The following is a 25,920-nucleotide window of genomic DNA, read 5'->3' as shown; positions in this document are numbered from 1 at the left end:
CTAACTCCGTCTATGTGATTTCAAGGCTCATGTTTCTAGATTATCTGCTGGCCATGTTTTAACTCCGTCTATGTGATTTCAAGGCTCATGTTTCTAGATTATCTGTTGGCCATGTTCTAACTCCATCTATGTGATTTCAAGGCTCATGCTTCTAGATTATCTGCTGGCCATGTTCTAACTCCGTCTATGTGATTTCAAGGCTCATGTTTCTAGATTATCTGTTGGCCATGTTCTAACTCCACCTATGTGATTTCAAGGCTCATGTTTCTAGATTACCTGCTGGCCATGTTCTAACTCCATCTATGTGATTTCAAGGCTCATGTTTCTAGATTATCTGTTGGCCATGTTCTAACTCCATCTATGTGATTTCAAGGCTCATGTTTCTAGATTATCTGTTGGCCATGTTCTAACTCCATCTATGTGATTTCAAGGCTCATGTTTCTAGATTACCTGCTGGCCATGTTCTAACTCCGTCTATGTGATTTCAAGGCTCATGCTTCTAGATTATCTGCTGGCCATGTTCTAACTCCACCTATGTGATTTCAAGGCTCATGTCTGCATTTGATGATGGCTATCCTAAAGGGCCAATGTTTAATGTTTAATGAGGCCCCAACTGGGGCCTGAGACAGATCCTCTGAGAATGGGTGTGGACCTAAAAGCCTAGTACCCTTAAATGTAAGGTGGTGCAGTCACTGTGGAAAACAGTATGGAGGTTCCTCAGAAAACTAAACGTAGAACTACCAAATGATCCAGCAATCCCACTCCCGGACATATATCCAGAAAAAACTATAATTCAAAAAGATACATGCACCCCTATGTTCATAGCAGCACTATTCACAATAGCCAAGACATGGAAACAACCATGGATGTCCGTCGACAGAGGAATGGATAAAGAAGATGTGGTACATACACACAATGGAACATTAGCCATAAAAAAGAACAAAATAATGCCATTTGCAGCAATGTGGATGCAACTAAAGATTATCGTACTAAGTGAAGTAAGTCAGAAAGAGAAAGACAAATACCATATGATGTCACTTACATGTGGAATCTAAAATATGACACAAATGAACTTATCTACAAAACAGAAACAGAATCGCGGTCATAGAGAACAGACTGGCGGTTGCCAAGGGGGAGGGGGTTGGGGAAGGGTGAACTGGGAGGTTGGGGTTACAGATGTAAGCTTTTATACACAGCCTTTACACAACAAGGTCCTACTGTGTAGCACAGAGAACTATGTTCAATGTCCTCTGATACACCAAAATGGAAAAGAATATACATACATATGTAGAATGGAATCACTTTGCCCTACAGTAGTAATTAACACGACATTGTAAATCAACTATACTTCAATAAAAAATAAAATAAAAAAGGGGAAATAAAGCAAAAAAAAAAAAAAAAGTTTTGGTACCCTTGCCTCCAACCTTGGTTTCCAGGGTCCCATTTGTCGCGGCCATACAGACTGTCATATACCCAGTGGCCACCAGGTGGGGCCCCAGGACACAACTGCCTCCTGAGCAGAGCGCGCCGTTACTCCAAGTGGCATCAGTGCCCAGCCCTTCCAGCTCCGTGCCAGTTGCTTTGGCAGTGACATTGCCCATAAAATAGAGAAGCAGCACGGAGGGAGTATTTATTTCTAAGGAAACAGTGACGTTTTCTACTCAGCATCCCAGAGCTCAAGGGAGAGCCTGAAGGGACCATTTTGTTCCTGCTTTAGTTCCAGGAAGTGTCCTTGTGCCCAGCCTGGGAGGGTTCCCAGCTTTCGTGACTTTCTCGGCTTCTTCTGTGCTCCCTGGCCTCTCCAGGGCGTTCCACGGCGGGACTTGGTTCCCTCCAGGCCAAGTGGCTGGCCGAGGTCTGGGCTCCCAAGGAGGACGGCGGGGGTGGCCCCAGGCTGGGCCTCTGTCCCTCACATGTGTCCCTTTGAGGGTCACCTCAGGACCCTTTCCCTTCCCAGCCCTGTCACTGCTCCCACGCCTGTTTACCCAGACCCCCCTGCTGTCCACGCAGTGGGCGGTGGGTCTAAGGCCTGGGGGGGTGGTGCTAGCAGGGGGTCCCGAGCAACCCGGAGCCTCCACCTCTCCCCAGACAGATGCCTCTTTCTCATCCCTTCCCTTCCGCCCTCCTCCACTCCCTTTCCTCCACTTCTTCACCCCCCCAGCCCCTTCCCCTCCCCCCACCACCCTGCCCAATTCAACTCAGGCTGGTCAGTCCGCCAGGCATTTACTTAGTATCCCCCATGTCCCAGCCCTGCACTAGCTCTGCACGGGCCACACTTACCCGTGTAGACACTCGCCCAGCAACCAGCTACCCCCTAAAGCTGCCCCTCCCCTTCTGCCTACAAGGGGCCACAGCCGAAGGAGTACCTGACAGTCACTCGGGGGTCGTGGGTCACTCCGCACATCATGGAGGCCTGGGTTCCCTTGATGACGCTCTGGTCCTGGGGGGGCTTGGTGATGCGGGTCTGGGCTGAAAGAGAGCAGGGAGATGGCGTGGTGGGAAGGGAAACAGGTGGGTCCCACAGAGACAGGTGAGATGCAGGTGTAGGGGAGGGGGACCTTCAGGTGAACGGCACCCGAGTGGCTGAATTCTACGGGCGGCCTGGTCTGCTGTGGTCAATGTCCCGGAATGTCAAGAACCACGCACTTCCACGGTACGTGATTCTTGGAAGCCACGATCACAGTGGGGGCTCTTTTAATTTTGCTCCCACAAACCCACGCAAGGGATGAAGAAAGATCAGGGCTGTGTTCCCAGCACACCAGTGGTCCAGCCAGGGTAAAAATAGGATCGTCTGATTCCGGGTCTAATGCATCACATCACCCACCAGGCCCCTGGCGCTCAGCCTAGAAGGGCGGCCCACACCTACGTGTGGTACCAGATCCCAAGTGGTACAATCTGAGGGTGGGAAGGGGCTTGGGAAGTTGCCCCATAGCAGGGGTCACAAACCACAGCCTGGGGTCGAGCCCAGCTGGGGGCCTGGCTGGGTAAATTCCCCCGTCCTGGCACTCAGCCACACCCGCTGGATTCACCACCGTCTACAGCTGCTTTCTTGATGAAACAGAGGAGTTCATGGAGCTGTGACAGAGACTGTCTGGCTCACAAAGCCTAAAATATTTACTATCTGGCCCTTTACAGAAAAAGTGTGCTGATTTCGGCCCTAAAGTCTATGCCCATCAGCTCTCTCTTCTCTCAGCTTGGCCAGGCACGGCCAGAGCCTCGCTCACACGGCATCACCCGCGGGACCTTGGCCTTCCTGTGGCCTGTCCTCTGCATTGATCCATCCAGGTCCTTCTCGTAAGATGTGCCGGCTGGACAGACACGCGGATGTGGAGCTGCAGGGGCTCGCGCGCGCTCAGCGCCAACTAACCAACTAACTAAAGAGCTCCCGCTTGCCCTTCATACTCACCCCACACGACCAGGTCGGCCGAGGCTTCGTCGACCCCCCGAGAGTTGGTGGCCAAACAGGTGTAGGTGCCGGCGTCGGAGGTGTGCGTGGGGCTGACGAGCAGGCTGCCGGATTCCAGGAGCGTGAAGCGAGGCAGCTGGACTGAGCCGCTGGCCAGGATGCGCTCCCCTGGGGCGACACGGGGTGGGGGGGGATGCATGGGTTCAGGCTGCCGCCCTGGCACACTGACATCGCCAAGGGCCTGGACGGCACTCCCACCTGTCCCCGGCCCGTCTGGGGCAGGGTGAGCTCCGGCAGGCTCCCAGCTTTAGAAAGGCTGGAAGGGCCACCGGTGGGGGGATGGTGGTGGCAGCGGGGCTGGGGACCAGAATGGTTTCTGACTTGGTGATGGACACAAGGGCACACGGTCACAGAGTGGGTGGCCCAGAGCCCGGGTCTCCTGATGTCTCTCCACCCACCGCGCTGTCTGCCCTTCACCAGAGGAAGCCAGCACTGTCTCTTGACGCTGCCGGGCACAGCCCTCGGAGGCAGCTGGCACCTGGGCTGGGGGGGAGGGGACAGAGGGCTCTGACAAAGTGGTGACAAGCATCCTGTGGGAGGATGCTCCTGGAGAGTCACCTGCAGGGGAGCGGAGGAAAGTGATGTGGGGGCGGAGAGGGACACGTAGGGCGGGGGCAGCCCTCGTCAGGACGGACCTCCCTCTGCAGTGGGACCTAGGGAGGCCTGGAAAGAGGGAGAGGGAGGGAGGGAGGGAGAGAGAGGATACGCCATGTGTGAGGGAGTCTAAGAGTGCAGGTTTTCGTGATTGTACCTATTTTAGAGAAAATCCCACCTGTCTGTACAGAGGGGACTGTCCATGTGCAAGTCTGGGGGTGAGCGGGTCCCTCTGCGCACACGTGTGGGCATACTGAACAAGCGAGCGTGTTAGGTGGGTGTGTTTACTTCTGGGCCTGAGTGTGCCCACACTGCCCCCACCAATAGTGATGGAGTATCTACTGTGTGTCAGACTCTGTTCTAGGCCCTGGCGAGATAGCAGGGGACAAAATCGAGAGTCCTGGCCTCGTGGGGGGCCAGGTGATAAGCAAAACCAAGGTGCAGATGATCCTGCGCATTAGAAGGGGGGAAAATAAAGCAGTGAGGGGTCGGGGGAGGGCCTGGGTGAGTCCTGTGGAGAAGGTTCATCTGAGCAGAGGCCTGGGGGGTGTGGTGTGTGTGTGTGTCCCCGGGGAGGGTTGTGAAGGTGAGTGTACAATGCAGAGTGTGGAGGACTCACGCGGGGTGGGTGGACCTAGGTAGACGGCTTGGGCTTTGGTGGCTCAGGTGTCTGGAGCCCCGCAAGCTGCCTGTGGAGTGGGGATGGCCTCCTACCTGTACTAACAACCTTCACCGGGATGTTACATCAGCCATCATTGTTTGGGCTTCCCTACTTCCCAGGCACAGAGCAAGTCCTTCATGGGCATCCTCTCGACTAGTTTTCGTGCCACTCCCAGGTATGTGTCCTACTGTCCCCATTTTACAGATGGGAACCTTGAGGCTCCAAGGTCACAGGCCTCACAAGAGGTAGAGCTGAGCCTTGAGCCTGGCAGGGCGGCACGTGGTACCTACCGTTGTGTGAAAGAAACCGTCTTGGGTTGCACAGTGCACAACCTTCCCAACTGTACATGGGAAACCCCACCCGGCGGGCTCCAGAACTGAGCCCTGAGGACTGCCCTAGACTTTGTCACGTGGCCACACCCTCCAAAGCAGATCAGCCTCAGCTACCTTTCTGCCAAGTGATGGCCGGCCGGGGCGCCCCCGAAGTCTCACAAGCCAGCACCACTGACATGCCGTCAATCACCGTGCTGTCCAGGGGGCCCCTGGTGATGTTGGGGGCGATGCCTGCGAAGGGAGACAGTGGGGCCTCTTAGGCACACCCCAGGTCCTTGTTCTGCCCTGCCACTCCCGCTGGCTGGAGTGGGTCCCTCTGCAGGGAAGGATGCAGGTGTCCTGACAGGGCCCCAGCATTGGGAAGAAGCCCGGAAGGCCCACGAGGGGCTCCCCTTACCACCTGCCCCGTGGAAGGACCCAGGTGACACCAGTCCCCACCCTGCCTTGATTCTCAAGTCTCCATTTAGGGGAAACTGAGGACCCCCAAGGGCAGCTGACACCCTCCATGACAAGGTAAATGGGATTCATCCTTCATCAAACGTGAAATCGAGGCTCTGGTTTGTAAAAGAAAAAACGGTGCTGGCTGCAGAAGCAGCAGGTGTCACTGGACAGAGCCACCCGGCCCTGGGGGACAGCCTTCTGGGATCCTGTCTCTGCACCGCACAGCATCCTGTTCTCAAGAGGCCCCTGGCTTGGAGGAAAGCTGTGTCCTGGGCGGGAGGGACTTGTGCAGGACAGGAAAGGTCGACTCACTGGTGACGGCCAGGTAGGTGGAGGTCTGCACCTCGCCGGCCGCGTTGCGGGCGAAGCACTGGAACATGCCGGTGTCGTCGGGCACCAGCCCGCTGATCTGCAGGCCCCCGTCGCCTCGCTGCCGGAAGCGGCTTAGCCTCCCCACCTCCACCACGGCTGAGTCCTTGTACCAGGTGATGGAGGGTGGCGGCACACCTGTGGGAGATGAGCGCCCACCGTCAGCCGCCTCTGAGGGATGCTCAGGTAGAGGCTGAGGCAGCAAGTCCTCGGAGGGGGGGCGGGGTGTCCCTGGGGTGTCTTGGTTTCTAGAATCTTCTCAGAGGTGCCACTGTTGGTCTTGGGAGCGGGGAAAGATTTTCTCAGAGGGACAATTCTCAAATTCTCATCGAGTAGGCGTTCCAGGAAAATTTAAAAGATCCTGGGGTTAGTTTAGCTTGGAAAGGCTGGACTGGACAAGCTATATTTTTTCTGCAATATTTAGCAGAGTCTTTTGTGTGCTCTGGGAAGCTCCAACTGGGCTTTCACAAACCCAGGTGACCAGAGAACCCTGCGTCAAGGGGCATGCGGATGGGATCAGCGTTCCTTTGGAAGCCCCCTCCTACCGGGCCGCACAGGGAGGTGAATGGGGCTCCCCTTACCCCTCAGCCTTCCCCAAGCTGTGTCCCCAGCCTGGCATGCTCTTCCCATAGGTATCCCCTGGCCCTCTCACCTCTCCCACTGCGGCTCTGCTCAAATGTGACTTCTACAGAAAAGGTCCCCAAACCCCGTTCGAAAGACCACCCCATGGCTCCGCGCCCCCTCAGCCTGCTTGTTTTTCCTTCCCAGCACTTTTCAACCCTGACGTCCTCTAATAGTTCATCCAGTCCAAGCAGTGCCTTCTTTCATGTTGTAACGTCTCAAATCAGGACGTGTCTTACAATCGACAGCATGTCATATAATTTAATTGGCAGTCCCTTTTCTTCCTTAGAGGCACATGAAACAATGGGGCATCTTACAACCCATGGCATTTTAGATGAAGCGAAATACGCTTTCTTTATTTGCTTATTGGTTTGTCTACCTTCCTCATGAGAACGTAAGTTCTGTACGAGTGGGGGTTGGGCTGTTTGGTTCATGCTGTGTCTCTCCGGCCCCGAGAACAGTATTGGCACATGATAAACCCTCCAAAACGTTTGTTCAGTAAACGAATGGATCTCTGTCTTCCCCTGGTGTGCTATCAGAACCGGGGTCAGTATCCCCCCTCCCCCCCCCACTGGACCCTCCCTCCTGCCTGGGCTACATTCTCCTCTCTGTTCAATGTCAGACCCTGTCCCGTCATGCACGCTCTCCCCTATCATCCCATCATCCCAGATTTCACCAGGGTTTCGGGGTGCCTTTGAGCTCAGTGGAACCTGAAGGAGGGGGGGGGGTGGGGATGGGAAAAGTAGAAAGTCTGCAAGAACTCTGACAAGGCGGGGTTAAGTAAAAATGGTGGGAGGAGATGAAGCAAAATGGCCCAGACACCAGGCAGAGATGCACTCAGTTCTGACATAACGATAATTTGGCATTGTCTACGACTCTCAAATTATGGGCAATTTAGGTCTGTCACCTATCCTGAAATTACGGTAATTTGGATTCATTTGTAACCTTCAAGTTATGGTAGCAGGGGGGTTGATTTCCAGCTCTGAGATTATGGTAATTTGGCCTGTTGTTTCCTGGGGTGTCTGCCTACAGCCAGACTGACCCTGCTCAGTGATGAGAAGGAGGCGGAAATTAGAAAAGTCCGTGTCAGGGACAGGAGCGGCTGAAGGTCCGGGGGTCCCTGTCCCCCTCCGTCCACACCACTGCATTACCTTTGGCCCGACAGGGGACGTCCACCACTTTCTCCATCTCTGCTGTGATGTGTCTCTCTGGCTCCTTGACAAACTGAGGCGGTTCTGCAGGAGGGGGGATGGGAGGTGGGTGTCAGAGCTGTGCTCCTGTTGGTATGGCCACCGTTCGGGGGGGGTCACCCTTAAGTAGGCCCCGGCCATGCTTGGGGGACCCCAGCAGCCCCACCCCGTCTCACCCAGCACAGACAGGTAGGCGCCACGGACGACAGAGGCGGCACTGCTGCTGCGAAGGACGGCCTCGCACTCGTAGTAACCGGCGTCGCTGCCCGTGGGGTTGGGGATGGTGAGCCGGCGGTTGTAGTCGCTGATGCCGCTGGACAGCAGCACCCCATCCTTCTTCCAAGTGATGTGCAGCTTGATCAGGGGCCTGTGGGGGGGGGGGTGCGAGGGAGGCAGGCCATCAGCCACAGAGACTTCAGAGGCCCGAGAGGCAGGGCAGGGCATGGTAAGGACTGCAGGTCCGGGGCCAGGCTGCCTGGGTTTGCCCATGCCCCTGACACTTTCCAGGTGCAAGCCGTCGTTTGGCGTGGTTCCTTCAGTGCTCTGGGCCTCAGTTTCCTCGTCTGCGAAATGGGGGCAACCGTGCCCACCTGGGGGTTGTGGAGATGGTGGATGGATTCACACAGGACCTGGTCCCGGTGGTAACTCGTGCTCGGGGGCTTTCGAGAGCAGAAAAGCGTCCTTTCCACGCATCTCTCTTTCTTCTGCTCTGCTCCGCGTGCCGTGCCCCATCCCATAGAAGTCAGTGGATAGGAAAGTGTGAAAGGTGAGGGAAAGTGACAAGTTGAAATGGGAGAGAAGCACCCGAAGTTTGGAGATGGGGAAACAAAGTCAGGCAGGTGGACATACGCACCCCCAACTTTGAGAGGGGGCTGAGGGTGTGAGCTGGGCCCCCTTTCCTCCATCACTGACCCCGGCTCCCCGAGGACCCCTGAGCTGGGGTTGGCCTGGCTCTCCTGCTTAGCACCTGATGGATCCCTAAGGGCGGATCTGCCAAAGTGGGGTCCGTGCTAGTTCCCCGGGGGCTCAGAGGGGTCCCACGCAAAAGGGGTTTCATGGTCGAGTGAGTTTGGGCAGCCTGGCCTGAATGGTGTTATGTAGGTTCTTCTCTGCTCCCTTAACGTGCTCTGTTGCATCCTGGCGGCCTTTCCCCTACTTGTGAGAAACTTGGGTTCTGAGAAATGTACTTTTATGTATTAAAAATTTTGTTTGGCTGCGTTGGGTCTTAGTTGCGGCACGTGGGCTCTTTTGTTGTGGCGCGCCGGCTTCTCTCTAGTTGTGGCATGTGGGTTTTCTCTCTCTAGTTGTGGCGCGTATGCTCAGTAGTTGTGGTGCACGAGCTTAGTTGCCCCACGGCATATGGGAATCTTAGTTCCCCGACCAGGGATTGAACCTGTGTCCCCTGCCCTGGAAGGCGGATTCTTTACCACTGGATCACCAGGGAAGTCCCTGAGAAGCGTACTTTTAGAAGCACTGCTACAGAGACACACTGTCCGGGAAACTTCAGCTGGGGGTGACCTTGGGGTCACTGGTCTAACTGCCCACCCCGTCACATTGGATCATCTTTCTGGAGCACTTAGGAGGCGTCAGGTCGGGCTGGCTCCAGCATTCTACCTGCATGCCTCACTGCTGAGGCCGGCGTTGCATCATTTCCCATTTTATAGCTGAGACACTAAGGCCCAGAGCCTGGCAGTGAGCATGGGCCCGAGGGGTGGTGGCTTGTTGTATCGCAGCTCTGCTATCGGTCAGCTGGGTGACCTTGGGTAGGTTGCTTGCCCTCTCTGGGCTTCAGAGTAGTGACACCTACATGGGTAGCTGTTGGAAGAAAGGAGGTTTTGTGGGAGGGCATGTAGCACAGTGCCCACACACGACCAAGGGAGAGAAGTGAGGGTCGTACACGGCTGAGGAGGGGCCGCGTTTGCACCTGACCCCAGGTCTACCCTCCTGCAAAGTCCATCACGTGACCTGTCTCCTAGCACAGCTTTCCTCTTGCCCATGCCTGCACGCGAGGAGGGCACTGCCGGCAGAGGTGAGCCACCCATCTCCAGGCTGCTCTGAACGTTGGAAGTATGAGTGGATCCCCCACCGGCCCCAAATATCCCGGGCTGGGATCTGCTGGCCCGTAGCTGCTGCCATGCCTCAAGGCGTGGGCTCTCCTCTCGGGCGGGCCCTGCTTGCATCCGATGGCTCTGTGACGGCCCACCTATCACCCCTCCTCTAGGCTAAATACCCCATCTTCTTTCATGGGTCCTCACGTGACACTTCTGGGCCTGTCTGAATTCCGACTGGTCCCCTCCGAGCCCACAGGTCAGGAGCGCTCGCTGGAGTTAAAGTGGGGGAGGGGCACTGCCCACCTGGCATTGGCCACGCACTCCATGGTCACCTCCGAGGTCCCCGTCACCACGCTGGTGTTCTTGGGAGGAATGATGATGGTTGGAGCGATGGGGTCTGCGGGGCCCCCTACATCTGGAGAGAGGACAGGTGTCAGCTGGGAACAGAGGCCGGAAATCCCACCCCCCTTTAGAGGGATGCCACGGGAGACCTTTGTCCTCACGGAGGGGGGGCAGGTGGCCATGGGGCAGACGCCCCAGCAGCCCCAGAGCCGAACCTCCAGACACTGACCCCGGGGTCCCTTCCACCTCCTCTGCTGATGGGTCTCCACACAGTGTCCAGGGAGAGTGCACTGGAGACCTCAAGACCTCTCCCGCTCCTCCGATAATGCAGCCACTCCCTCGTCCCCATCCCCCTGTCCTGGTTTTTTGCCTTCAAAATCCTTCCCTCCACCTGCATTTATCTTGTTGGCTTACTGCTTCATTTGCCACCTCTTCTACCAGAATGCAAACTCCCTGTAGTTGGCTGAATACTGTCCCCCAAATTCAAGTCCATGGCAGCTGTGAATGTCACCTTATTTGAAAATAGGGTCTTTGCAAGTGCAATCAAGTTAAGATGCGGTCCTACTGCATCAGGGTGGGCCTGAGGTCCAATATGATGTGTCCTTATAAGAAGAGGGAAATTTAGACACAGACCCACAGGGGAGAAGGCCAGGTGAAGACAGAGGCAGAGATTGCAGTAATGAATTATGAGCCAAGGAACATCAAGGATTGTCCGCAACTGCCACAGGCTTGGAGAGGCAGGAAAGGACCCTCCCTTACACCTGTCAGAGAGAGCATGGGCATGCCGACACCTTGATTTCAGACTTCTGTGTGAGAGTAAATTTCTGTTGTGATAGGTCACCCAGTTTGTGGCCCTTAGGAAATTGATACATTCTATGAGGCAGGAACCTCATTTGTTTTTGCTTTGGACTGAATTGTCCCCACCCCACCCCCATTCATATGTTGAAGCCCTAACTCCCCTGTGTTTGGGGTGGGGTCTTTAAGAGGTAATTGGGTTAAATAAGGTCATATAGGTGGGGCCCTAATCCAACAGGGTTAGTGCCTTGGTGAGATGAGGAAGAGGCCCCAGAGCTCTCTCTCTGCCATGTGGGGACACAGTAAGAAGGCAGCCATCTGCAAGCCAGGGAAGAGAGCCTTCAGCCAAAACCAACCATGTTGGTACCTTCATCTTGGACTTCCAGAACTATGACAAGTAAATGTCTGTGTTTGAGCCCCACCGTCTGTGGTATTCTGTTACGGCAGCCTGAGTCAAGACAGTCCTGTTCGCCCCCACTTCCAGAACCATGCCACACAGCACATAGTAGGTGCTCAAATACATCTGTTAGGTGAATGAACGCATGGGACTGGAGCTATCGTTGTATAACTTCCAGGGTCGACGATTAAAATGAAAGAGAACTTATCATGACTGGGCTTTATTAAAGCGAAACAACACCCCAAACTCTCCTAACAGAGGCAGGAGCGTTTCCTTTTTTATAGTTTTTGAGCTCTTGAAGAAGTGGCCAGGTTCTTAACTTTGTGGGTCAGCGCAGGCCCAATACTGGCAGAAACTCCAATATTCTCTGTACACCTGCTCTATGGCTCCCAGAAATACAGCCACCAAGGACTTGCTCTCACAACAAATCCATCCAGGTGGCCCCTAACCGGGAGGCTCTGGAGGTGCAGGCCATAATGAAACACACAGCCCCCAGGCCACAGCAACAGGACATGCTTTATGGGGACGTCAGTCCACCCCAGTCAGCCCCAGGAAGGGTTTTCCTGCCGGGCCTCCAGGCCTTGCTGGGAAAGGCCCAGGTAGAATGGGAATAAAATGTAAACAATAAACTAAAATGAAGGGGGGAAGAAAGGAAGCTTATAAACCAAAATAACTGCGACAATATAAGAGCCTCATGTAGGTGCCATAAAGAGCGACTGGATTGAAAGCTGCTGATATAGCTGAATCCATAAAAGTGTGCTCCACATTGTTTACTACATGCCCCGGTGCGCAGGTACGGAGGCCCAGATTACTGGCGCACGAGGAGAAGACAGACAGAGCCCCACGGCGTCCATGGGTAAGCAGAGCCCTTGGAGTTTAAAAATAGGAGGGCTGCCCCCCCACCTCAGGGCTGCCTTGTTGGCTTTAGGAGGTTAAAGGGGTGACTGACACCCACCCAGGGACCCTGTCCTGCCCAGATCCAGGTGGCTGCTTGCAGGGTACGAGGGAAAGGGCCCCGGATGCAGTGAAGGAGGGCCTGGTGGTCAGGGAGACCTGGCTCAAAATCTTGCTCTGCCCCAGGCATCCTGGGCGTGACTCCGGCTGGTCACCTCATCCCCCGAGTCTCTCGGTTTTTCTCAGCTGCAGAAAGGGGATAGAAATCACTGCCTCTCAGGGTTGTGTGGGACCAGCTCCCGACTCAACAAATCTTTTCTGGGTAAGGGCTCTGTGTGTGCCAGACTGTGTACCAGGCACCAGGGATTCCCTGCCGAGTGAGATGGGTAGAGGGTCTGTCCTCATGGCGTGCAGTCTGGGAAGAAGTCAGATCCGCGCTTGGATGTCTAAGAGATTAAAGATGCACATGACGAGTGTTGGAAGGAGGGTCCTGGGGGGGCACGGCTAAGCTGCTCTGGGGTAAGCGCAGAGTCCCTGGCACATAGTAGGTGCTCAATAGATGACAGTCCCTTCTCTGGGGATTTGTCTGCCTGAGCTTGGGTGCGGAGATGTTTCCTTGCTTCTTCCCTCCACCCCCAACCCAGCCTGGACCAAGTGATGGAGCCAGAGGCTACCAGGAGGTGAAGTCATGGACTCTCAGGGGCCTCTTGACCGAGGGAAGGAGGACACATGTGTTCAGGGCTACAGGAGATCAGGCAAAGCCTCAAGTGCTCCCTGGGGACTCACAGGAGATGGGGGAACTTGAGTGGAACTCAGAGAAGCCAGAGGAAGAAGAACATTCCAGAACAGGAGCGCTGTGTGAGTGAAGGTGAGCTGAATGGGGGGAGCCGGAGGTAAATGTGGGCGCGACGCCGGGGTGGCCTCACAGTGCTGGGATGGATGAGAGGGGAGAGCCCCAGAGCAGACGTGATGGATCCTGGCCCACATGCTGCCCATCCCCAGCCCACTCTCCTGATTGGTCAGTGCTTTTCTTGGCTGAGCCCAGAGGTGTCCTCAGAATCCTTCTTAACAAAGCGCCAACAATGGATCAGAGCTGGCCGATGAGGTGAATCCCATTTTCCATCCCTGCTAGGGGGAGTAGATCTGACTGGGAGAAGTTGGGTCAGGGCCAGATTACTGAGAATTTCCAAGCTGGGCTATGGGCTGGAAGTCGGCCCTAGGTGGGCACATTACACGGAGGGGTCGACAGACACGAGGACAAGATGCCTGGACATGGGGCCCCCTTTACAGAGAAAAGTTAAGCCCAAGAGGAACAGGTTTTCAAAGAAGGGAGATGGGTTGGGATTTTGTCACCCTGGGGTGGAGATGGCGGTGGGATGTCGGAATGAAGGTACTCAAGGGGGGACATTCAGGAACACGAGGCAGGAGCCCCGGGGGGTGACGCGCCCGGAGAGAACAGGAGGGTGGGGCGAGGGGGACCCCGGGGACCGGGGGTGGGGGAGTGGGAGGCACAAAGGGCAGAGAACCAGGCATTGGCTTGTTCACGTCAGGGGAGAAGGAAGCAGGAGACGGGAGAACAGGGGGAGACACGCAGGGCTGAGGAAGCTCAGGTTACGGGGTGCCAGGGAGGGGGGTCAGTGGAGCTGAACGTCCTGAGCGGTTGAGGAGAATCAGGAAGTGGGTTTGCAACCAGGAGGTCACCAGTGGCAGGGGCTGGAGAGAGCAGGGGAGCCGGTGGCAGCCATGACTGGGAGGTAAAGACTGGGGTGGGGTAGCTTCTGGAAAGTCTCGAGGTGCCTCTCAGGCGGCGGCAGTGGCCAAGAGGGAGATGTGTTTCCCTCTGGGGCGTCTGGGGAGCTGTTAACGAGGTGAGCTTGGCAGCCAGGGAAACACGGTTCCATTCTCGGGTTTGCGTATCATTAGTGAACGTCGCCGGGCAGCAAATTGCTTCACCTCTTCGGCCTGTTCCCCGCTTCACCTCTTCGGCCTGTTCCCCGCTTCACCTCTTCGGCCTGTTCCCCGCTTCACCTCTTCGGCCTGTTCCCCGCTTTTGTAACTCGTGACGGGGAGTGACAGGCTGCCTCCAGGGTTTGCTGTAACGATGGAGCACCAGTGCCGGATGGTGCCCAGCACGTGGGGCGGCGGAAAGGGAGGCTGTTGGTGTGGTGTGGAGGCAGAGGGGGACCACTCGGGTGGACCCACCCTCGGCAGGACGCGCCTTTCTGGCAGGCGCTCCCTGCGGGGAGGGCTGTACTGACTCAGGGTCTCGGGAGGGCCAGCCAGGGGGACGGGGACAGCCTGGCCATGCTCAGGCACTGCTCTGGACAGCGGGGTGAATGGGGCCCTAAAGATCAAGCAAGAAAACCACATGCAAACCAGAGCAAGGACGGGCATCTTCCGCATGAGCTTGCGATGTGGACGGGGTCCTGGGGCACGAGGAAGCTTAGGGGCTCCCCACATGGGGGCAAAGTTGGGTCTCGCTGCCCCAGGACGATTTTGATAACAGGCGCGACGGGCGACACCCACTCTGATCCATTCTCCCCGAGTCATCTCATCGAATCCTCTTCCCGACTACGCTTTGCCACAGGCGAGGAAACTGTGGCTCGGGGACCACGTGACGGGGCCACGGGTCAAGTGGGTGGGGAGCAGGGAGGCGAGCTGCTCCCCTCTGCCGGGCAGGCTTCCAGGCACTCGCGGGCCCAGGGCAGACCTACCCTGTCCAGCATGGGCAGGGGTGGGGCGAGAACCACAGGTGGCTATGACCTCTTGAAACGTGACTGGTGCCCCTTTGACGCAATGGGATTTAATTTTACCTAATTTACATTTAATTGAAAGCGGATCCCCGAATCAGTTATTAGAACGCCGTATGTGTGGAAAAACTTGGGCGTACGATCCCACCTTTCCAGCTGTAAATTTTATGAAATCTAAATACAGATCACGTATTTCAGATGAAAACGCAGCATCCAAATTGAGATGTGCTTTAAGTGCAAAATACACACGGATTTTGAAGACTTAGTAAGAAAAAGCAACCCAGTGTAAAGCATCTCATTAGTATTTTCTCGACTGTATGTTCAACTGCTAATATTTTGGATATGTTGGGTAAATAAAATATAATAAGATTAATTTCACCAGTTTCTTTTTCCTTCTGAAAAAGTGAGGCCAGTGGCAAGTTTTAAATTACACATGTGGCTCATATTACAATCCTATCGGACAGTGCAGCTCTGATTGCCACCCAGTGGGACCAGCCAGGTATGAACTTTTCAAGAGCTGTGACAGTCCGTGTGAGGTCACCTGGGTGACACCTGGGCAGAGAGCAACTGGGCCCCCCCAGTTGTCCCCCCAGTTGTCCCCAGCCTGTGTCCCTGGTCTTTGCTCTCTCCTTCTCCATTTCTGAAGAGCATGGATGTCCCCTGAGGGCTGCTAAGAGGCTGAGCTGCCCTGAGCAGAGGAGGGAGGAAGCGGGGAGGGGGGAGAGCAGAGGGAGAGGTGAGGCTTGGGCGAGACAGATGAGGGGAGAGGCAGCCGGTGGTGGGCGGAGAGGCAATTGTTCCTGGGAAACTGGCCGGCAGGCAGCTGGGGGGTTTGTGTCAGTGAGAGTAACTGGGATTTGAAGTGCAGTGACTCGTGGGAGGAGAAGTTAGCTGATAATCGGCTGATTTGGCTCTCAATCCAGTACAAATCGCTGTGAGAGCAGGTGGAGGGGGGTGACGGGGTGGGGGAGAAACAGACAACAGGGCTGCGGCGGGCGAGGCTTGGGCACACATGGGGGTCCCAAGGGACCCTGCCTGCCTCTCTTGGGCCAGCCGGAGGGCTGGGGGGGGCAGCAGGGAGTGAAGAGCCCGCCCAGTTGGCCAGGAGAACAGCTGGTGCAATTCCCGCCAGGAGGAGAGTGCCGGGGGGGGGGCTGGGGGACGGTCTCAGGGTCAGCCGAGTCACCCAGGAAGATGCCTGGCCTTGACTCGGACGGTGAGCATCCCTCCCACCAAAAGATTCAATTCCATTAGACTCTAGGTATTCTAAGCGCTGGAAAATACATGGGGACAGACGTCTCTCTGACGGTTACCTTCCTTTTCCTATAGAAACAGCAGCCCCAGGTCATGGGCTAGGCCCCAGGATGCCGGGACGAGACTGAGACCCTGGCCCAGGTCAATGTCAGAGGTTACACCCGTGACCCTGATAGGTCGGTATCCAGACTGGAACTCTGCTCCCTGCACCCAGGTTTCTTTCTGGGCAGACAGGAATGTGGTCGGGGGGAGGGGGTCACTGCGTGTATGGGAGGGGCTTCTGCTGGTGCTCAGGAGGTCCAGGAATGGGCAGGTCGGGACTGGGGAATGTTCTGGGCTTTCTGGGCCCTTGAAGACAGAGGCTGGGATCAGAGGAAGGACACGGGAAGGTTCCGAGCCGGCGGACACCCTTCTCTTGCTGCTGGCGGGTGCGTCCCAGCAGGACCGCGAATGATAAATGAGGCTGGCTTTTGGAGCAGCAGTTGTGCAGATGTGGAGGGACGTGAGCATCTGGCTCCCCCAGCCTGTGTGGCTGCTTGGCCGCTGCGGGAAGCTCTGGCCTTGTCCCGCGTACTCTGTGATCCCCCACCCACCTCTCCATCCCAGGGATGGAGAATGGAGGGAGCGGGCCGGGGAGAACCAGGCCATGGGGGACACCCCCAGCATCTCCATCACCGATCGGAAACCTGCCTTGAGCCTTGGCTGGACAAATACTTCTTTGCCAAAGACACCCAAGGAGTCACCCTTTCCATTTGCTATCCTCTGTGCTCTGCCACTGGGGAGAGCCTTGCCTCTCTCTTCCAGGGTGCGGGGTGGTCTCTGGGGATGGACACAGGGGCACTTTTAGGCAGGAGCCTGGGCAGAGAGCAAGTGTTCCCAGCGGTGAGGATGGCTTGGCTCCAAGTAAAAGTGGTGCTTTTTACATGCCAGCTGAGTAGAGGCTGTCAGTATATTTCTTTAAAAAGGAGCTTCCCATCTCCTGGCGGGCTCAGCCCACCAGCACCTGAGCCCCAGGGGTGGTGGTGATCCTCTAGTGCACACACTTTCTCCTATATCCCACGCCCTCCCTGGGCTCCCAGGGGCCCAGCTAACAGCCAAGCTAAGTGTCCCCCCATCCTGATAGGGTCTCAGACTCGTCATGGGCATGGGGTCCGGAATTCAGCTCCCTCCCGGCCTCCACCTCCCACTCCCACCCCCAGGTGGGCCTCTTCCTCCTTGGGATGGCGCCTCCCCTGCCCTTTCCCTGCCTCCCCCCTCCACCGCCATTCCATCTTCCCAATGACCCCCCGGAGCCCCATTCCCAAGATTTAACGACGAGCTCCACCATCGGCCCCGGGCCCTGCGGCTTACTTACTCTCCACGGCGAGAGCAATGGGCTGGCTGGTCTTGTTATCCCCATTCTTGTCATTAACAGCTTGCGCGTAGTAGCGGCCTGCGTCGGGAGCCACCGTTGACAGGATGACAAGGGCGTTCTCCAGGGTGATGGCTCTGGGAAGAGGAAAAGAACGCCTCTGATGGACCTACTGAGCCTGAGCATCCGGGGATGCGAGCGGCGACGTGAAGCCAGGCACCCCAAGACCCCCTTCTCCAGCCCACCCCCTGGAACCACTTACTGCCTAAACTCCAGCCGTGTTTAGTTTGCAGAGAATCCCAATACTCCACCAGCGCTGGGGATCAGACCCCAATACAGAACATGCCCAGGGGTCTGAAACTGTCCAGGGGACACTTCTCTGTCACTCCCCGCCCCCAGGCCTGGTTAGGGGCCAGAGCTCCCCTGGAATTCTACCCTTTCCTGTGTCACAGCATGGACGGCTGTGTGGGGTTACCTCTGCACCAGGAGTGTCTAGAACTAAAGAAATTCATGCACCAGAATCAGTGAATGAATGAATGAATGATGAGAGATGAGAATGAATTTAGAAATGAACATGATCATTCCAGAATCACTGCCTTAACCTAATCCTGAATCTGTTTAGGTTGATTCAAAGGCTACAGCCTGCCTGTAACACAGCCTTCTGGGGTTCACATCTCCCCCCATCCCCCTCTTAGGGTATCCGTTTACTTCTCCCCAAATCTGGTCAATAAAAGAGGGGCCATCGGGGCTGGTGGAGAGGGAAAAAGGAGACGGGCCGGGTAGTGGGGTATAGACATGGGCTGTTTGCTCCCAGCCTGGTTCCCACTGCTGGGATCCCATCCTGCAGCCCCTTGGCTCCCATGTCCGCGGGCCGGGTGCAGGGCTTTTGCAGGCGGGAATTTGGGGACCCCACTGGACGCGGGTGCAGGAGCAATGCCCACCCTGGCTCTGCCAGGCACCTCCTCTCACCCATCCTCCTGATGACAAACAAAACCATTAGTTTGTCAAGTCTCTCTCTGGATTTTAATGTGATGTGCCCGAGACAGCTGTTAAACATCCTTAACGTTCGTTTAACAAGGACAAATCCAGTTGAATTCTTTTCAAATTTTCCCATTAGGTGAATGTAACAGAGTTTTAAATGGGCTCTCAAATAAACATCCCCACGAATGCCTCTCCAGACTGGTCTCTCCCAGCCAGGCTGTGCTGAGGTCTCTCCTCCTGGTTTTGGGGGTTCGCATGCTGAGTCTCATGCTGCCTGCCGGGCTCCAGGAAGCAGGAAGACAAAGCCCTCCTGCCCCAATTCCTGGGAACCCTAATGATGTCCTTTTTTTTGTTTTCTTTTCCCCTGGAGAGCTCTTTTAACCTCCAGCTAATGAGGTGATGGGAGTGAGGGCAGGGCCAGCTAAGATATTTTAAAATCGACACAATGGGACAGGGATGCTGACCATGTCCTCACGTGGGACTCTCCTGCAGGGGCCCTGGTCCTTTAGTGGAGCTTGTTGGGGTGGGTGAGGGCTGGGGAAACGGAGGCTGGGCTGTGCCAGGGCAGGGGGGCAGCTCCGGGGTGGAGCTCTGGCCTCTAAGGAGCTCACAGCCTCCTTCTTGCTGGGCCTCAGTCTCCTTATCTGTGTAAGAGGTGGAGGCAGATGGGGGCGAAGACCCCTTCCAGCCCTGAGGCTGAGGTGATTCTAATTCCTGTGGCTGCTTCTGTTAGTTTCCGGGTGGCCTGAGGCTGTCCCCTCCCTCTCACTCAGCCCTCTCCAGGCACACAGTCCAAGGTCAGGGCTCAGGACAAGCAGCAGTGCACGTGGACCCCCTGGGTTCCAGCTTCCCCAGCCGCTGCCCTGGTGATGTAGAAGCCAGCTAGATGAAATTTTTGGCAGGTGGGCACCCTGGTCATGGCCTGGTCCCCCTCCCCAGTACACCCGCCTGTCCTGAACTCCTCTTCTAGCCTCCAGAGAAGGCCCCCCACCTCCAATTCCTTCTCTCCTTGACCACACAGACTCTCCCCACTCCCTTTCTCTCCTTTGCCTATATTTTGTCTATATTATGACGGATCCTTCTAGGTGAGTGGTTCTCAATCAGGGGTGGCTTCACCTTCCAGGGGACATTTGGCAATGCCTGGACAAGTCTTGGTTATCCCAGCTGGGGGCTGTACTGATAGCTAGTCGGTAGCGGTCAAGGATGCTGCCAAGTGTCCCACCACGCACCAGAGAGCCCGCACAGCGATTTGTTGGGTTCAACATGGAATGTGTGGATTGTGCGGTGGTTGGTACCCTGTCCTGGGTCGGGGGGGATGGCATATCCAGGTGGCAGAGATGGTCACCATCTACCTCTGTTTCTGGCTCCCCTCCTGCAGAGAACTGAAGATCTTGGGAAGACAGGGGTCACCCTTCCCAGCCCCCCTTGCACCCAGGTGGGCAGTTGGCTGAGCTAGTGGGATACGGAGGATGTGCGCCGCTTCTGGGCTTGGACCAGCGGGGCCACTGGGAGCCCAGTGTGGATGAGGGTGGAGCTCCCACCAGCTTGGCTGTGGAGGAGGGTGCCCATCCCATCCCTCGCCCTCGGTGGGACTTTCAGTTGGCAGGAAACAAACTTCTCTGGCGCTAAGCCCCGGGGCTTTGGGGGTCTGTCTGTGATGCAGCTAGCATGGCCTTGACTGGAACTAGAGGAAAGCACTGTGTCCGGGACCCCGGGGCCTGGGTTCGAGTTCCCAGTGCAGAGCGAACAGGAGGCAGAGAGCCGGGGAAGGGCCGGTGGCCTTTTGACCTGCTGTCCCTCTGTCCTCAGCAGGAGGCTAAGGAAGGTCCTTGGGCTAGCAGCCTTCTGCAGGATGACCTTCCCCTTGAGAGATGGTTCTAGAACGACCCTGCCCCTCACCTCCAAAGTGCACAGAGCTATTTGTGGCTGTCAGGAGGGCTTCCGGCCTACTGCCCCCAGAGGCACCCGCATTGAAGGAAGCTGCTGGAATTCTTGCAGGGCGTGGACATCAGGGCTCTACTCTCAGGCGGGGGCTTGGTGATATTTTTTAGCCACACTCCTCTGGTTTCAATTTCCTAGGTCTTTCCCGCTGCTTTGATGGGCCCAGCTCCCTCCCACCTCCCATCTCCCACTCCTATGAAGTGTGCCCTTTTTTCTCAGCTCCACGGGAGCCCAACTCATCATTTAATTAAGAATAAAATAAATCACCCTAGAGGCTGCCCAAAGCCCCCAGCGTGTGTCTTTGATGGGAATCTTGTCTCCTTTTCAACAATGAGTATCAAGGAACGGGCCAGGGGTTACTAATCTCCACTTCTGCCCTGGGAGGGAGAGCGGTCCTCTGTAGATAGCACACGCCTTCAACATCCTGTGCACCCCAGTGACTGACAGCGCTCATCAGATACGCATCTCCAGCAAACAGACACCAGAGAATTTGTTTCCAGGGACCTTTCCTCCGGGTTATGAATATTCATCTGCTGTAATTGCTGAGATGAAATCCCCACGGTGTTCTCTCGTGCGTTCCCTACGACTGGAGGAGGCGGGGACTGGGGAGGCGTGACCAGGAAGGCGTGCGTGTGTGTATACCCAATCATCACCTGCTCTGTAGCAGCACCTCCGCCAGGTGACTCTGTAGTCCTCTCACTCAAGAGCAGAATCAATTTCCTGGCTTCTTGAGCTAAGTTCTACCATGTGACTTGCTTTGACCAATGGGATATTAGCAGACGCTTGTGTTTTGCTTCTTCTGGGACTGCCAGGAGGAGATGCTAGGGGCCACTGGCTAGAGGCTGGGACACGTGGGGCAGAATTGAGTCACCCAGGCATTCTCATCAGCCAGCCCCAGCCAAGTGAGAGAGCCAGGCCAAGCTCACCAATCTGCCGGTTCACATGACAAATACAGGCTTATTGCATCAGGCCACTGGGACCACTTGTTACGTAGCACTATCGGGTCTGTCGGTGACAGATACATTCTAGACACTGGCTCTCAATTGAGGCTGCATGCTGGAATCACGGGGAAGCTTTTAAAAATCCCAAGGCCTCGGTACACCCCGTTTCAATGAAATAAGAATGTGTGAAGGGTAGAATCTGAAAACGAATATATTTTAAATGGTCCCAGATCATCTCAGAGGGCAGCCACGTTGAGAATCACCGGGACCAATTCTCCAAAAGTACAATCACTTTATCCTTTTTAGCTCCCATGTCTTTGTACCTGCTCTCATATAATTTCCACATAAGGCAGAATTAAGGACCTGACTCTGGAGCTGGCAAGCCTGGAACCAGCTGCGTGAGATTTAGCAAAGCAGTTAAACTCTGGGGGCCTTCACTTTACCGTCTATAAAATGGGGGTAAAATCAGCCACTTCGTAAGGTTGTTCTGAGGGTCATTCATTCAACAAATATTTCTTGAGGTGGACCTGGGGATGGAAAAGGGAACGAGACAGAGCATCTCTCCCTGGGAGGTGCGTGTCTGTCCTGGAGGAGAGGGTGATGGGGGGTGTGCTTAGCCCAGGCCTGAGAACACAGCAGGCACTCCACAAACGACAGCCACTGTCGTTGCCAGGATATCATCGTATTATTATGACACGCTTCTCTCACTGGACCTCATGTTCCCCAGAGGAAAGAACTGTCCGTCTCGGCTTCTGCTTCCTACAGAGACCAGAATGGGCTCCACCCACAATGGATCTGCGGCCCGAGTGGACGAGGACCAGGGTGGTCTTTCTTCTCTTCTGGGAGTAGAGTGTAGGGGAGAGTGCGGGTCCTAAAGAGGACAGCCTGGGCTGGCTCTCCCAGGGGGCTCAGGAGGGCTGCTGCGTCCCGTGCTTTGCCCCTCGCCCTCTGTGGAGGCGCTGCCTCTGTCACTCTGCCCACAAGCCAGGCTGCCACAACCCCCTTCCGGGCTGCACAGAGGGGCCCTTGTGAGCGCTGAAAGGACCGTGTGTTCCTCTTCCCGCCTCTCCTGGCCTCACCTCCTCCCTGGAGCCAAAACACACACAGCCGTGCACACCGGTGGACACCCAGCCACACACGCACCGTGGAGACACCCTGCCGGGGAGGTGCCAGCGCCCTCCCATGTGCCCTGATCCCTGGGCCTGTAACCACGGTGACAGAGCCTCTGTCTGTGTCAGTTCGGGTTTTTTAAGCGCTCTTAGAGGCAGAATTATTCTCCAGCCGAGAGTGGAGCCAATGCCTGGGATTCCCCGGGGAGGCCACGGAGCTGTCATGGTTCCAAGACTCCTCCCGCACTTTCCCAGAAAGGTCCCTGGAAACCAGACTTCCCTCATCGGGGACGTTCCCCATCTGGCTCCCTCCCAGAGCTGGTAGGGCCCTCCGTCCTCAGCATCTGGGGGCGCTACGTGGCCCCGCATTTCCTCTCCCGGGGCCAGCCCCCCTCACTCCCCACCAAGGGCAGGATGCTCACATGCGGCTGCTGGGCGGGATCTTGCGGCCGTCCCGGAACCAGGTCACCTGCGGCTGTGGGAAGCTGGCGATGCGTGGGGCGCGGATGACGGCCGCTTCTCCGTGGGAGACGCTCTGGTGCTTCTGACTCTCCTCAAAGCTCCCCATGTCTGTGGGAGGGAAGGGCACATGGAGGGGTCAGGGGCCGGAGGTCGGCAGCCGAGACTGCCCGGCTCCCGGGCTGGGAGTGGTGGCAGCGGAAGGACGTTGTGGGGCAGACAGGATGCTCGTGGAGCACGGCCACCATGCTCGGGCTACCTCACGGGGCCCCATCACCCCATCCGTCACTACGACACGCTCTGCTTTGTACTTCTGGGGTTTGTATCCGTTTATATCCGTATGTCCCTGAAGCAATGGATTCATCCAACAACCATGAGACACGCGTCATTATTTCAAACAGTTTACAACGGAAGAACTTCTGAAATAGGCTCGCTGACTTGTCCAAAGGCACGTGGCTGGAACAGGGCGGAGGCAGGATTTGAACTCGGACCCCAGAGTCTGGAGGCAGGCAGAGCTGTCCCTCCTTCCCTACCCTGTAGTGTGGCAGGGGTTTAGGTGTGGGGTGAAGGGCACATCTGGGGAGCAGTTTCCCGTGCCCTTGGGTGAAGTGTGTGAGGCTGCATGGATGTTGCACACAAACACCAGGTTGCTCCTTTAAAAGAATGCCTACCCCCTTGGCAGATAAAGAGGGGACCGTTGGTCCAGCTCCGGTGTTCCGTGAGCCTGGAGGGGAGCAGTGGAGATGCAGGTGGGAAAGTTCTGGTTGCCCACCTGCCTGCTGAGAGCTGGATGGGCTCTGACTCTAAGAGCAGAGGCTTGGAGATGGGTGGGGTGTGCGAAGGGGTGTTTGTGTTGATGACCACAACAGCACAAATGAATGCTTTAAAATGAATGCACATCCTTGCTACCCAAAGGGTGGTCTGTGGGCCAGCACATGGGCACCACCTGGGTGCCTGCTACAAAGGGAGAGCCTCAGGCCCGCCCAGCCCCCCAGACCTGCTGAATCAGAACCTGCCTTTTAACAAGACTCCCAGTCAACTGTGTCCACATCCAAGTGTAAGAAGTACTGTTTGCCCTCAAACTTGGCTGTGTGTCACTGAGTTAACATGTCAAGAGTTAAAAGCACCTAATGCTGGGGTTTCATCCCCAAACTTCTGATGTCCCTGGTACGGGGTGTGGGCTTCCCATCAGAATCCCACGTGCAGTGAGGTTCAGACCACCGAAAACTGGCTGTGAGTCCCCGTTGCCCACCTGTTCCCTCCTGGATCAACAGGGTCGCGTGCTAAGCCACATGGGTCTCCTGCTTCTTTGATTTGTTTCTTAACCCCTCCAAGACCACTGCTCTTCCTCGTCTCCTTCAGCCAGGAGTCCCCAACCTGACTGCCCCTTAGAACCCCCTTTAATATTCTCAGAGGTAAGAGCCTTTTGGGGTGGCTGGGGTCCAGACATCAGTGTTTCTAGAGCCGTTCAGGGTGTTCCAACAAGAGCCAAGGCCGAGAAGTACCGCTGGGCTGAAGCCAGTGGTTCTTACACTTTGGTGGGTCTCAGAATCCCTAGGGAACACGGTAAGCCCAGAAATTTGCTCCCACCATTCCCTCGTCCCCTAGGGCACGGAAAGGCCCTGCTTCAACGTGCCTGGGTCTCTGAGTCCTTGACTCACCTTCCCGAGGATTCTGCTGCACGCCGAAGTTCTAGGACCACCGGCCTACACTCTCGTTTTCCAAAGCCCTGGGCTTGAATCTCTTCTTGGCCACATTCCCCCTTGGGGGCCTTGCCTAATCTGATGGTTTTGGCCACAGTCTCTCTGCAAAGGCTCTCACATCTGCCCTGGCTCCTCCCTGAGCTCCAACACTCAACACCCAACTTGCCACAGGAAATGCTGGGTACATCTTACCTCCCTGCCAAGCCTCCCTTCTTGCTTTCACAGCTCTGCTAATAGCTGCCCCACCTGTACCTGCCCAGATCACCTGGGCTCAGATCCTTGGAGCCTTTCGTGGTGCTTCCTTTCCCACACTACGGCCCCTCTGTTCTCCCAGGCCCCACCCACGTGCTCGCCCCATCACTTGGCTGCACGGACTCCGCCCTTACATCATCGCCTACACTGGATCCCGCCTCCACCATCTCCCACACTGTTCCTGATTAATTTTTCTTGCTTGCTCAGATCCTCTGGTATCTCCTCATCGCCCCAGGAAAGTCTACATTCCCTTGCCTGGATTCAAGGTCTCTCTCTACTTTGACCCCAACCAACCTTTCTTGTCCTATCTCCCACACCATGTCCTGCGTCCCCCGCCACAATGAATTACTTACACCCCGCTTCTCACCTCGGGGCCTTTCTTCGTGTGGGGGACCCTGCCTGGAACGCCACCAGAGCAAGCCGTGATTCACCAGGGCACCACGATTCAATAGCATCCCGGGAGGATCTAGTCAAGTAAGTGTCTCAAGAAATGAAACCTGACGTTGGCAACCTTGTCCTAACTGGGCAAGCAGTAAATGTAACGGTGGTGGCTTTGGAGTCACTGAGATCTGAATTCAAATCCCACTTCTGTTACTTATAAGGCACGACTTTGGGCAAAATTTTGACCTCGCTGAGCTTTTACTTCCTCTTCTGTAAATTGGGGTTAAGAAGAGTATGTCCCTGGGCTTCCCTGGTGGTGCAGTCGTTAAGAATCTGCCTGCCATTGCAGGGGACACAGGTTTGATCCCTGGTCTGGGAAGAATCCACATGCCACGGAGCAAATAAGCCCGTGCACCACAACTACTGAAGCGTGTGAGCCTAGAGCCCGTGCTCCACAACAAGAGAGGCCACCGCAATGAAAAGCCCACGCACCACAACCAAGAGTAGCCCCTGCTTGCCACAACTAGAGAAAGCCTGCGCGCAGCAACGAAGACCCAACACAGCCTAAATAAATAAATAAATAAAATTTATTAAAAAAAAAAAGAATGGTCTACATTTAAAAAAATGATACAGATGAACTCATAT

The 25,920-nt window shown here is 55.9% G+C and overlaps 1 protein-coding gene across 1 annotated transcript in view; it reads right to left on the bottom strand.

Moving 5' to 3' along the window:
- The window catches only part of SDK2 (sidekick cell adhesion molecule 2), a 262,157-nt gene that overhangs the window by 71,274 nt on the left and 164,963 nt on the right, over positions 1–25,920 (bottom strand). Inside the window, exons 4-12 of the mRNA XM_029212052.1 lie at positions 22,903–23,050; positions 17,512–17,645; positions 10,029–10,140; positions 7,851–8,041; positions 7,636–7,719; positions 5,807–6,001; positions 5,168–5,284; positions 3,407–3,574; positions 2,367–2,469 (exon numbers count right to left, since the gene is read on the bottom strand). Of these exons, the coding sequence (XP_029067885.1) occupies positions 2,367–2,469; positions 3,407–3,574; positions 5,168–5,284; positions 5,807–6,001; positions 7,636–7,719; positions 7,851–8,041; positions 10,029–10,140; positions 17,512–17,645; positions 22,903–23,050 (1,252 nt within the window). The remainder of the gene's footprint in view (positions 1–2,366; positions 2,470–3,406; positions 3,575–5,167; positions 5,285–5,806; positions 6,002–7,635; positions 7,720–7,850; positions 8,042–10,028; positions 10,141–17,511; positions 17,646–22,902; positions 23,051–25,920) is intronic.

Source organism: Monodon monoceros, unplaced genomic scaffold, assembly GCF_005190385.1.
Source record: "Monodon monoceros isolate NGI ecotype Baffin Bay Population unplaced genomic scaffold, NGI_Narwhal_1 Super_Scaffold_9, whole genome shotgun sequence".
Taxonomy (NCBI): domain Eukaryota; kingdom Metazoa; phylum Chordata; class Mammalia; order Artiodactyla; family Monodontidae; genus Monodon; species Monodon monoceros.
This window is presented reverse-complemented; position numbering and strand designations above follow the sequence as displayed.